At 43.1% G+C, this 12,385-nt stretch overlaps 1 protein-coding gene across 1 annotated transcript in view; it reads right to left on the bottom strand.

Annotated features, from left to right (window-relative positions):
- NIBAN1 (niban apoptosis regulator 1) overlaps window positions 1-12,385 on the bottom strand; it is a 145,958-nt gene that overhangs the window by 80,158 nt on the left and 53,415 nt on the right. The window contains 2 exon segments of the mRNA XM_032463541.1: window positions 872-1,003; window positions 3,799-3,929. Of these exon segments, the coding sequence (XP_032319432.1) occupies window positions 872-1,003; window positions 3,799-3,929 (263 nt within the window).

Here is a 12,385-nt window from a genome sequence, read left to right as displayed (position 1 = left end):
TACTCAGGGTATCTGTGGAGGGTGTCCTGACTATTTTTGAACTCAGAGATAAGAGAACAGAGTTTTAAATCTGTTACTACCATAAACTCATAAACAGTAACTATTCATTTCAAAGGGAGCTTGAAAATCTATGTAGAATGACCGTGTACAGTGTGACATGTGGAAAGAATCAATGAGATTATTCAGCCTCACTTTCTAGTGTAATGGAGGCCTGACCTCAACTTTAGTTTTCCAAATTCTCTGCCCAGTGTTCTTTCCTCTATGCCATGTTGCCTCCCTCCTTGGGGAAAGAAATGGGAACCAGTGAAAACTGAAGTCCTCCCAGGTGCTGGGCCCTTGACACATGTTATCTTATTCTCCACATTCTACAGACAAAGAAAATAATGAGATAACCAGGAAAACGTTAATGAAAAAATTCACAAGGAGAAGTGGAATAAAGTATGTGAAATGTTCTGAATTTTTAGGAACCCATGCAAATCCAGTGACAATCTTAATAAATTACTCCCCAGCCACACAGGAGGCTTAAGAGTGGGAAGACATGGAGACACAGAGCAGGGAGGGAGAGAATCAGGCTGAGACACACCTCAAGGCCCAGTGATCACAGGACGCCTGCACCCGTCACTCAGTGTAACCTTCTGTCTTCACATTCACTTGCTATTACCTGTTCAAAGTCTACCTTGCCCACTAGACTGCAAGCATCTATATGCCGAGAACCTTCTGCAACTCGCAGTAAATACCTGTAGACTAAAATGAATACCTGAATGAGTGACTACTTACTGCATCAGTCAGTGTTGAAGGAGAGGGACTGCCCAACTGTGCAGCCAAGGTTTAAGGATGTTGCAGGACCCAGTGGTGGCAGGGGGCGCCTTACCTCTTTGTTCTCATAGCTTTCCACAGCAAAGTCATTTTTAACCACCACGTATCTCTCCTTCCATTTCTTTATGTCCTCAGTGAACTGTGTTAGCTCTCCTTCATACAGAACAGTTCCAGGCTCCAACGGTGGCTTAAAAGAAAAGAAATACCATTCACTGTCACCACAGAAGACAGCATATCATGCCACGCTAAGTCTGTTCATGGCTCCTCAAGGAACACTTTTGGAAACTATTTTGTTCTGAGATCCTAGGGAGATAGTTGCTTCCCCTGGCTCCCTCCACACTCCCCTTTCCTACTTCTCCTGACCAAATGCAAACATCTGTCTTACTGATTTTTTTGTTTTTGCATTCCCTCCGTTATGCTACAAGAGCATATGGTAGAAGGGATTGTAGTAGCCAGGTCATGCCTTGCATGCATGTGGCGCTTAATACACCCTCGGTAACCTCTGAGGAAGGGAGGGGGTGAGGCAGTTGAGGGTAAGCTGTGGACACCTATCCCAACACCCTGACTATGCCTCAGGGCTACTTCTTGAAAAACAGGGGAGTTAACCGGCTGTTGCCCTATTTGTCAGCCTTCAGGGGCATCCTCAACAGTCAGCGCTCTGTCGTTTTCCCAGACCCAGAAGCTCTGGGGACCCAGGCTGTGAACACTTAACCCATCTCTGTTCTTCTCGAGGAGACCATGTGTGCTCTCGGGTTAAAGAACAAGCCAGCAAACCTCCCTTCTACGTCCTCTGCTTGAAAGCCTGAGGAGTTCACGTTAGTAACCCCGGTGACACACGTGCCGCAGGGCAGCCTCTCAGATACCCAGCTGGGGCTTCCGTTGCGCTGACCGTGTGGAGGGAATTCGCATCCGGCCTCACGCAGCATCTCAGAACATAGGAACGGGGCTCCTGCCTTTCACATGTCACTGAACTTACATTTATGTCCCTTTTACTCAAAAATCATCATGCCTGCAGAAACCCACCCCTCCACTTTCAAGCAAAGTTTACGGGAACCATACGGAGAAGACAGATGTGCTAATCTGCCCAAGAATCAGCTTAGGGATGAAATAAAATACCTTTACAAATCCCAGGGCCTAACACTGAGGCTTATAATGAGGCAGTCTCTTATCTGGCCTCATTGACAGGTAAAGGAGGGCCTCATCCTTCTCTTTAAATGAGGCTGACTGTATAGTTCTTATGCACAGCAATCCTTACACCCAGGTCACTCAAATCCACTGACACGCTTAAGCATGTGGCTGCGCCCTAGACTTCCTGTATCAGAATCTCTGGGGTGTGGATCAGAACCTGCATTTTTATCAAGCTGCTTGAATTTTGTCCATTACTGTTTCACGGGGATGGCAGTCAGTTGTCCCTACACGTCCGCGCTGCTAAATCTGTCGGTCAGCGGACTCAAGCTGTCAGCGGTATTTGGCCCGTGTATCACCCTCTCCTTGAAACCCCTTCTTTTTCACCTCCTGGCAGTCTGCGCTTTCCTGATTTTTCTCCTCCTATTTTTCTCTCAGTCCATCCTGCTGGGTCTTTCTTTTTCTGATCTCCAAACATTGGAGGGGCCAGGGCTTGGGGATGAAATCTCTGATTTTCTCTGTCTGTGCTCTACCTCCATCATGTCTCATGGCTTTGACACCAATTACAAACTAAGAACTCTCACAGTTCTGTTCTCGAGCCTCAGCCTCCCTACTGAGCTCCAAAGCAGCGCATTCAGCTCATCTGAAGCGTCACACGGCTCCCATCCACCGCTAAGTCTTCCAAGGGGAAGGCATTCGCTTACTCGCTCAGGCTAAAGCCGAGCCATCACTGGGGTCTCTCTTCTTCTACTGTCTCGTACCCAACCCGTCAGCACGTTCTGTCAGCTCTGTCTTAAATACATCTTGGCCTGCACTTCTTCTCACAGCTGCCAGCACCACCGCCCTATTCCAGTTTGCCACCCTCCTCTTGGAATGCTACAGCGCCTCCCTCACCAGTTTCCAGTCTATTCTCTATAGAAAAGCCAGAACGATCACTTAAAATTGTAAGTCATTCTGCATTCAGTACCCTCCAGTAAATCCCCATCACACTTAAAATAAAAACCCTTATTGTGGTCTTCGGGTTCCACAGAGTCTGATTCCTACTTGTCCCTCTGCAGAACTTTGTAGCCCTCCTGCCTTGCTCACACGGCTCTCAGCACGCTGACCTTCCTGCTGGGCTTCTGAGCACTGCACGCTCTTTGCATTCTGTTCCACGTGCCTGGAACACTCTTCCCACAGATATGCACACAGCCTACGCTCTTACTTCGTTCTAGTCTCTGCTCAGATGTCATCACCACAGAAGGCTTCTCTGACCATCTTCTCTAAAATGAGACACCTGCTTTATTTTACTTTGTAGCCTTTATTATTACCTGATATCACCTAATATTCATTTGTTTATTTATTGTCTGTCTCCTATTTGAATATTAATAGGAAAGCAGAGAATTTGTCTTGTTTTCCAGATCCTGGAAAAGGGCCTGGTACATAGTAGGTGTCAAAACATATTTGTTGAGGTTGTGGATAATTATTATAATGGAGCAAAGGAGAAAGAATGAGTTAACAAGATCACAAGGTAGAATTACAAATCAGTGACCAAAATAAAAATGCCCATAGCGTGAGGCACTGAAATGATGACGTTTTAAAACTGAATTTCATCACAGCAAGTCAGATTTCCTAACATAAAAGCATCAATGTGGGAAAAACAATAAAATTGAAGTCATGCTAGTTTTTGTTTTATATGGATTATAGCATCAACAAAAATATCATATGTTCTAACTTCCAGGCAAATAGTTGTTGAGTGTGAAATGATTTGAGAACAAATATTTTAAACTGCCATTCAAATTATTGCTTATCTCAGAGATATTCAGGAAAGCCATTCTTCAGTGGGAGAAATATGGGAACTAAATGCCCACGGGTTACCTTGGTCTTCAGAAATTGTGATGTGAAGTCTCTTTGCTGTTCGACCTCACTGCGTACGTGATTGCAGAAAGCCACAGAGAACTGGCGACTGTAGTAGGGACTGAAGTTTCTGATAGCAGCCTCAGTTTTCCCTGAAAAATATGAAAATTAGAATTGAAAGATGTAACAGCTGTCACAGAAGAGACGCATATCTCCATGAGCACTCTATAAACACTCCTCTGGTCCCCCTAGCACCGCTGCTTCCTCTGGATTTGTCATTAGCCCACATCCCCTGGGAACTCTGGTCCCTGACACCAGGGCTCAATCTCACCCCCCCCACCCCTTCCGGCATCATCCTGAGCGACTGCGAGGTCCCCAAGGACCAACTTCTTCCTTTTACATCAGCAACCCATTGCGACGGCCATAAGCTCCACCATCCTCCTAATCCTTCTGCAACCACCGTTCTAGCTCACCCTGTTCTCCACTTCAGCTTGCTCTTCATGACCCTCTCCCTCTCGTCGTTCAGCTCCTCCCACACAGCAACGCAACACTAACCCAGCATCTACCATTTCAACTCTGAGTACACATCACTCTGTTTTTCTTCAGACCCCAAGGCTCCGTCTTTCATCCTGCTGATCCACAGCCCTGGATAAAGTTAACAAACTGTCTCCTCTATTTCTGCTCCTATGTTTCTGGTTTAAAATTTTTCGTGATTCAAAGCATTATATAATTACCATGGGGTAGAGGTAAAAACTTTGGCTTAAGAGTCTAGAGACCTGAATTCTGGTCCCAACTCAAGCAAGACTGAGAAGGGAGCCAGCAGTATGACCTCAGGTGTCACTCCTCTCCAGGCTCCAGTGTCCTAACTAGAAAGGAAGGTGCTTACCAGTCTACATTTTTCTTAGAATCTATGTTGACAGTGAAGTAGAACCATGGAAGTACAGCTGCCTCACAACCATGACTGACAACTGCAATGTGGTCTCTCAGCACCAGAAGAATGTAAGCCTGAGAAATCAACCACGTGGGGGGAGCCCGAGGACTCGAGATGGAGCAAAAGCCAGGCACTGCAATACTCTTGAGCTCTTCCATTCTGTGCTTGACTTCAGAAAGTAGGGAAATTGCAGAGGCAGGAAAGGAGAAGGAGAAATGGGGACAAAGGGCAAAGGGGCATTCTGAAGCAGATGAGAAATCCTCACCACCTTTCAAGGACTTGGTACAGGGTATAGAAATAAATACGGGTCCCACTGACTGTGCTTACAAGCTGTTAGTCCTTGGAATAAGATATTAGTTCAAGCAGAAATAAACCTGATATAACACTTCAAAGTACTCCCATGTGAACTTGGCATAATTTTGTATTAAAATTTGACATTATAGTCAACAGACAAATGTTAAAATATGACATACAAGCAAGATTTGTTTAGAGCTAACATGCGTGCACAATTTCAAAAGTAAAGGATTCTAACCACATAGGTCAAGATACTCAATATGAGAGCCTTGAATCCACAGCTGCAAAATTCTATGCCTAGGGACTCATTACCCCGAACAGCCACAGTCTGTGAAGACTCTTTCTATTTGGAGAATAGAGGCAATTACGTCTCAGAATAAATGAGAAGACATGGGAGGTAAAGGGGAATTCTTGCTTATTCCCTCAATAAAAGGACATTTTCTGGTTGTATTTGTGAGCTTTAATAATTACTACTTGTACGGTGCTTTGAGACACACTAACAATAGCTTCTGCAGAGCTCCTGTAATTTGAATCAGGCATGCTTTTGCTTGCTCTGTGAGTTTATGGTATTACTATTAATCGGTAATGCATAATACTTCAATCTACTCGGGCTTTATAACTGTCTAATTGGCTACTATTTTATTAGCTTTGATACATTGCATAAGAAATAGAATTCTATATACTTGTCTGTAATTTTCTTATATAGGCGTAGGACATCTTTGACAATTTCCACAATGAGGATGAGTCTCACCTCACTGAAACACACAAACAATGAACAAAATTACCCTTTAGGTCCAAGTAACCACTCTTAAGTCTAGCAGAAGAGCAGCCTGTTAATTTCCAATGCTCTTTTGCACTCTTGCAAGCACTTGGAGTGAAATAAAAGGAGGCAGATGTCATTTCATGATGAGCTCTACAGAGCTGTGAAGCCTGACCTCCTGCCACATCATCAAGCCTCCCTCAAGGACGCCCTGCTCCTCCTGAGACACCACCAAACCTCCGCTCCCTCCCAACGTGTGAGGAAGATGCTTCTGTGGTTTGAGAATCTGCGTGTGGGACAATCAACACGGCATCCACCAGGGAGCATTTGTAAAAAAGACATTGCAGCTTCTGTGGGTAATTCACGACTGGTTCAAAATGTGAATAAAACAGCCAACAACATCACAAACTAGGGGAAGAGACCTAAAGCAGTTCCCAAAATGTATCTAGATTTTAGATTAAGTTGATCTAAACCCAAATAAAGGAGTGCCCAGTGTAGGGATTTTGACATTTGAGAAAAAAGCTGGTGTTGGGCAAAATACCACTGTAATTAGGAGGATGGACTCTGCAGTCAGACAAGCATGGGACATCAGGCATCTCAATACTTGCCAGTAGTGGGACTCCCTGCCAGTTACTTCCCCTCATAGAAACTGAAGACAAGAGTAGCAGCCTCGTGGATTAAGATGCGATATATGTGTATATATCTACATATATGTATATGTAAGGTGTCTATACACACAGCCATAAAAAAGAATGAAATACTGCCATTTTCAGCAACGTGGATGGACCTAGAGAACATTATGCTTAGTGAAATAAGTCAGGCAGAGAAAGACAAATACTCTATGATATCACTTATATGTGAAATCTAAAAAATAATACAAATGAATGTATATGCAAAGTAGAAACAGACTCACAGAGACAGAAAACAAACTTGTGGTTACAAAGGAGAGAGGGATGGGAAGAGGGACCAACGAGGAGTATGGGATTAACAGAAACAAACTACTATGTATGAAACAGATAAGCAACAAGGATACACTGTATAGCGCAGGGAATTATACCCATTATCTTGTAATAACCTATAATGGAACACAACCGGCAAAAATACGAATCACTGAGATATTCTGCAGGTTGAAAAGTGCCTAGAGCAGTGTCAGGCACTTTAGTTACTCAATAAACGTTGACTGTTACTGATATTATTTAATATTCCACAGTGAAAGCATTAAAGTAAGTGGATCAGCCCACAAGCACCACATAGAATAACATCAGCTTAAACCAGCTTGTTTCCACAGCTTTCAAGGTTCTTGAGCAGTGAACTGCCCTCCTCACCATCCCTTCAATTTTGCATCATATTCCATTTCCTAAATTGTTTGTAAAATACAATGCCAGGTCTTTCCCTGAAAGGAAGTTACTCAATAATGTGAAGACTAGAACCAGTGGAAGGGCTTCTTCCACATTTTCATATACCAGCATTTTTGGCACAGGCATAATTCTTCTAAATCCTACTCAGTATATCGCAGCCCGTGCTGGACATCGTGTTGCTACAATTTACTTGACCAGGCTCCTCTTGATACCCTTCAGGGTAATCATCACTGTAACAGAAAAGAACAAACCTGACTCCATAGTAGATCTGTTTCTTTGGCTTCAACCCTGTGCCCTGTTTTCTAGGCTCAGTCTTGCCAGCTCCCCACCTTTTGTAAAACAATGTTGCCTTTAGCGTGAAATAAACAGGCGAGCCTGTTGTCAAGGCTCTGACCTTTAAGGATGTTAGCACTTTTGCACCTTCCTAAAGATAACAAGCTGCAGAATAGAAAATAACTTTTTTTTTGGTTAGAGGTTTGACAGAGGCACCATGACCTGACCCACGTGGACGGCTGCTAGAACAAAGAATTCCTACAGCAGGAAGTTTTCAACAACCAACCACACCTCCTCCCCGTTTTAGTATAAAAGGAGCCTGTATTCTGACGTGGGTAGGATGGTTCTCCAAGACATTAGCCTGCCATCTTCTGGGTGTGCCGACTTTCCGAATAAAGTCGCTATTCCTTGCCCCAACACCTTGTCTTCCAATTTAGTGGCCAGCTGTGCGGCGAGCAGACCGAGTTTGGACTCGGTAACATCACCAAAGCTAAAAGAAGCCTCTTTGACAGCTCTGTCCACGACATTGAGCTTCAGTTCAATTCTGTAAAAGTAAGAAAAATAGCTTCTGCCTTTTTAAACCCATTTGAATTCATACAGTCTAAAAAACTCAGTATTTGATTCCTTTTCCCTTGCTCCCAGTTTCAATCATCAGATCTTGTCCCTTCTATTGCCACAGTATTTCTTGAGTCCATCTCCTTTTCTCATCCCAACTCACACACCTTCAATCAAGTCCTTATGGTCTCTCGACAACATCATAGAAATCTCCTGGTCTGCCCTATCTCAGCATTACAGGAGAGCAGAAATACCGTTCTAGCTCTCAGCTCTAAAAGAGGAACAAAAAAAGTCGAAACCAAAGGGGGGGGTGTGCCACTGTGGATACACAGATCTCGGAGCATAATGGGAAACAAGCCAAGCTTGATCTGTGTGGCAGAGGCAGGTTCTGAGAAGCGGCCAGAGTGAGTCCAGGGCTGGTGGGGCAGAGCAAGAGAGGCCAGATCCTAGCTGGCCGCTATGGTCCCCCTCAAGAGAAAAGGTGGGGAACTGTCCTTCAGAACCAAGTCTTGCCATCCATGCTCTGAGGAAACTCTTTTGAAAGACACCTCCAAGTTGTAAAGCCATGATCCTCTGCGTCCTGGCCTGACAAGTTTCACTTGCCATGTTGCTGCAAGATAACATCGCTTCCTCGGTAAAGCCTTCAACAGTTCCCACTGCCCAGAGCAGTAACCACTTAGCCTGGCACCAAAGGCACTGTGGTCGGGGTCCAACTGCCCTTATTTCCCACCTCTCCTGCTCAGACTAACCCTTTGTCCCCGTACATGCCTTTACCCCTCCTCTCTCCCCATAAATGCCCCGCCCCCCGCTTTCAGGCCCTTCAAGGCAAGACGGCAGGCCCAGCCCAAGAAGCAGTCTTTCTGGCTCTCCCTGGCTGGAGGCACTCACCATCTTTTGGGTTCTCCCAAAACCGTGTCTCACTTTCGCTATGGCTGTTTAAAGAGAGTCTATCTGTCCTCCAAGGGTATACTGTATTTATGTACTCACCAAATATTTGTTGAATGAATGAAGGAACGGCTAAGTAAATATTTAATCACAATGCACTATAATCATAAAACCCATGCCCGTACGCCGAGAAAGGAGAAAGCTACATACTTAGCTGGCATGTTTATTAAAAATTATACACTCTCATAGCTCAATTCTTTTGTTTAAAAAAAATCTGACTCTTCCAGGTCAATTCTTTTTAAGCTCTTAGATGAATTTTGTCCCTGAAATTATATGTGAGGACTTATTTACGAACAGAAGCCTTTTTTGGTTTGTTTTTCTTGACCAGTGTGTGAACATGGGAAACATATAAGGGTCTAGGTAAAACTTACATGAATATCTCTTTTATATCTTCTCATTCTAGAAGGTTCTTTGTCAACCTTCCAGCCCTGCAGCAGTGAAACTCAAATCTACGCTCTCTTCCTGGGAAGACACTGGTTATCGTGGATTGTCCCTAGTTCCTCCATCATTCCCATGTCAAAACAACTGTGATATATTAAATATTTTTTCTCTGAAATATTCAGATTCCTTTCTGTTTCAGTCACTTCTAGAAAAGTTGATCGTAAGTACAGCAAGATTTAAAACATCCAAACACAATTTTTGCTATATTTCCTTCTAATGCTTTTTCAAATATTTTTTTTATTATATTTTATATGCAGCTTTATTTACTTAACATTTCACCTTTGGATTTTCCTGTGACATTATAAAAAAAATCACATTTTTCAGATGTTACATTTGTATTGTTATACTATGAAGAAGAAAAATACAGGATTTTTTAAAAAATAGGTTTATTTTAACAAAGTGGCTGTTTCCTGAACTGAGGCAAACCCACATGTGAGAAGAGGGTTAAGTAGGCCTTTGGCACAGTTTCTTCAACCCTGTTGAGGTTTCAGGTGAAGATTAATTTGGGAGAACAAGAGAAGTGGCTCTAAAAAATAAAATATATTTAAAATTTATAAAACAGAGTATAATAATGTCTACCATTGTTTATTACCCCCCGAGTTTCTCAGATTATAAAAGTTTAAAAGTCCTGATGTTACAACATCAGCGTTAGTCTCAGGTTTCTACGCACCGTCACTGCGCACCTTCGAGTGGAGGACTCAGAGATTCCAATTCACGTTCCAAAGTTGGAAGAGTCTAATTACACAGAAAAACGCCCACAGACTCTCGTTCTTCTAGTAAGTGCCTTAGAGAACGGGGACAAAATGGATTCTCCATAATTGAACTAAATGTTTACTTTTTTAAGCACATTTATTTCTGGTGCTTGAGTGACAGACTTTTTAACAGACTTTACTACAGAAATTCTTCATGAGTAGCCTTGATACCAGCAGGCCCCTGCAGCCCCCTTGGCAGAAACTCCACTTTGAGTTAAAAATGAGACACATGAACCAGCTTAAGTTCTCTGTGGCTTACTTCAGATGTTCATCTACAGGAGAGAAACACACAGTTGTGCTTCCAAGGGCTTATATTAGATTTACCAGTCATGCTAGGACCCTCCCTGGGCTCAGAAAGCAGACGTGCTTAGGAATCAACAGTAGAACAGGTCCCTTGTTTCCAAAACTCACGCTCGCAGGGATCCTGAGCTCGGACGAGGCTTGCAGCGTACGTGCCTTTGGACTGTTAGAGGCCTTCTTGTTTGTTTGTTTTCCCAATGCCTGTTCTAAAAGCAGGCACTGTATCTTTAACATGGCCGCAAAGTTTAGCCCATTAAGGGCATTCAGCGCATCCGTATGTACTTACAGATGCCATACAAGGGACCAGGGACCAGCTCCAGCTGGCAGAGGCAGAAGCAAAAACAGTGTTTTCCACAAATGATCACGGCCACTGACGTGAAGGCTTCCATCTTCCCTGGTGTCTTCTCCAGATTTCTTTTATTTTCCTAACTATGTCTTTTCTTTTTTCTTATTCCATTCCACACAGAAGTGTATTTGTTTGAGATGCTTTCTGTTACAGTTTCTACCTCTTGTTTTCAAGAATCTATGCCATTAATGTAAAAAAAAAGTTATAGAAAACTGTGTTTGGGATGTAAAAATGCTTGTGCCTTGTTAGTCCAGGGAGATGGGTGACAATAGGAAGGATATGACTATGCTAGAAAATTAAAGGTGGCATTGCTAGGTTTCGTAAACCAGTCAATGTTTTTGTAGGCCAGCTGACTTTTTGAAACTCTTTACAAGGCAGATAAAGTACTCATTAGTGAGAATTTTTTTTTAGCATGCTCTAACTTATCCTCACAAGAATTTCAGAACTGCCAGAACAGTTCTGACTCCTGTCCGCTTGAATCACTCAGGCACTGTGAGCTCCGAATACAGGTTTCTTCAGGACAACCCAAACATCTCCAGTAACGAGGTCCGACCTAGCACAATCCAAAATACCGCTCATCACATAGTCAAGTTCTGCTTTTTGACAATCTAATGATTGCCAGTCAGGGGATCAGTTAGTTAATCACTAAATTTAAAAATTCTTGAGTCATGTACATTTGTGAAAAATTAACCAAAAGCTATTGTTTGTGATGCTCTAAAAACAGAGACAGAAGAAATCCGCCAAACCCCAACAGTACTATCTAGATAGAATCAGGTTATTTAAAGTCACCCAGTCTCACTATGGGAATTGCTCCTCCATAGTCAATCCTTATGGCACAGAATGTGTGCTGGAACCTCATAGGGTTAGCTCTGCTTGGAGTCACAGGTGATGCATTTACTCTACATCAGCTTCATAAGCACCAAGGGGGCATGAAGTCATGCTCTAAAGCACTGGGACGGCCTTCTGCAGCACACCGAAGAAAGCAACTGGAGCTCACCTGGGAGGTGGCACGAACATGCCAGTGTCAGCCACATTCCCACTTCCATATACTTATGAAAAGACCAAAGATGATTGATTACCAATTTCTAGAGTTGGATGGGATCATAATGGTCACTTCCAAGCATCTCCTGTTTCCAAATCAAGAAATTAATTGGCCCATGGTCACAAAACTAGTTAGTAATAGAACATTTATGAAAATTTAAAAAAAAATCAGTGTCACTGTTTTTAACAGACTTTTTCTTTCTATGAATACTACTCTGATTTTTACAGAGGAATTCCAGCCATTCCTTTTTATTAATGGAGGAATGTAAGTACTCTTTGGTAATGAAAACCACATTGTTAAGAAGCCTTGCAAAATGATGTTAAACTTAGGGGAAAAAAAGATGTTATTATGGTCAATTTTATGTGTCAACTTTACTGGGCCATGGAATGCCCAGTTATAAGCCCAAACATTATTCTGGAAGTGTTTTTAAGGGCATTTCTGGATGAGGTTACTATTTGAACAGGTAATCTGAGTAACGAATAATATACTCCCCAGTGCTGATGGGCCTCACCCAATCAGTTGAAGGCCTGAATGGAACAAAAAGCTGAGTTAGAGGGCACTTCCTCCTGCCTGCCTGCCTTGAGCTGGGACATTGGTCTTTGCCGGCCTCT

This window comes from Camelus ferus, chromosome 21 (assembly GCF_009834535.1).
Source record: "Camelus ferus isolate YT-003-E chromosome 21, BCGSAC_Cfer_1.0, whole genome shotgun sequence".
In the NCBI taxonomy this organism is placed as follows: domain Eukaryota; kingdom Metazoa; phylum Chordata; class Mammalia; order Artiodactyla; family Camelidae; genus Camelus; species Camelus ferus.
Note: the sequence above shows the minus strand (reverse complement) of the source record. Positions and strands in the feature narration are given on the sequence as shown.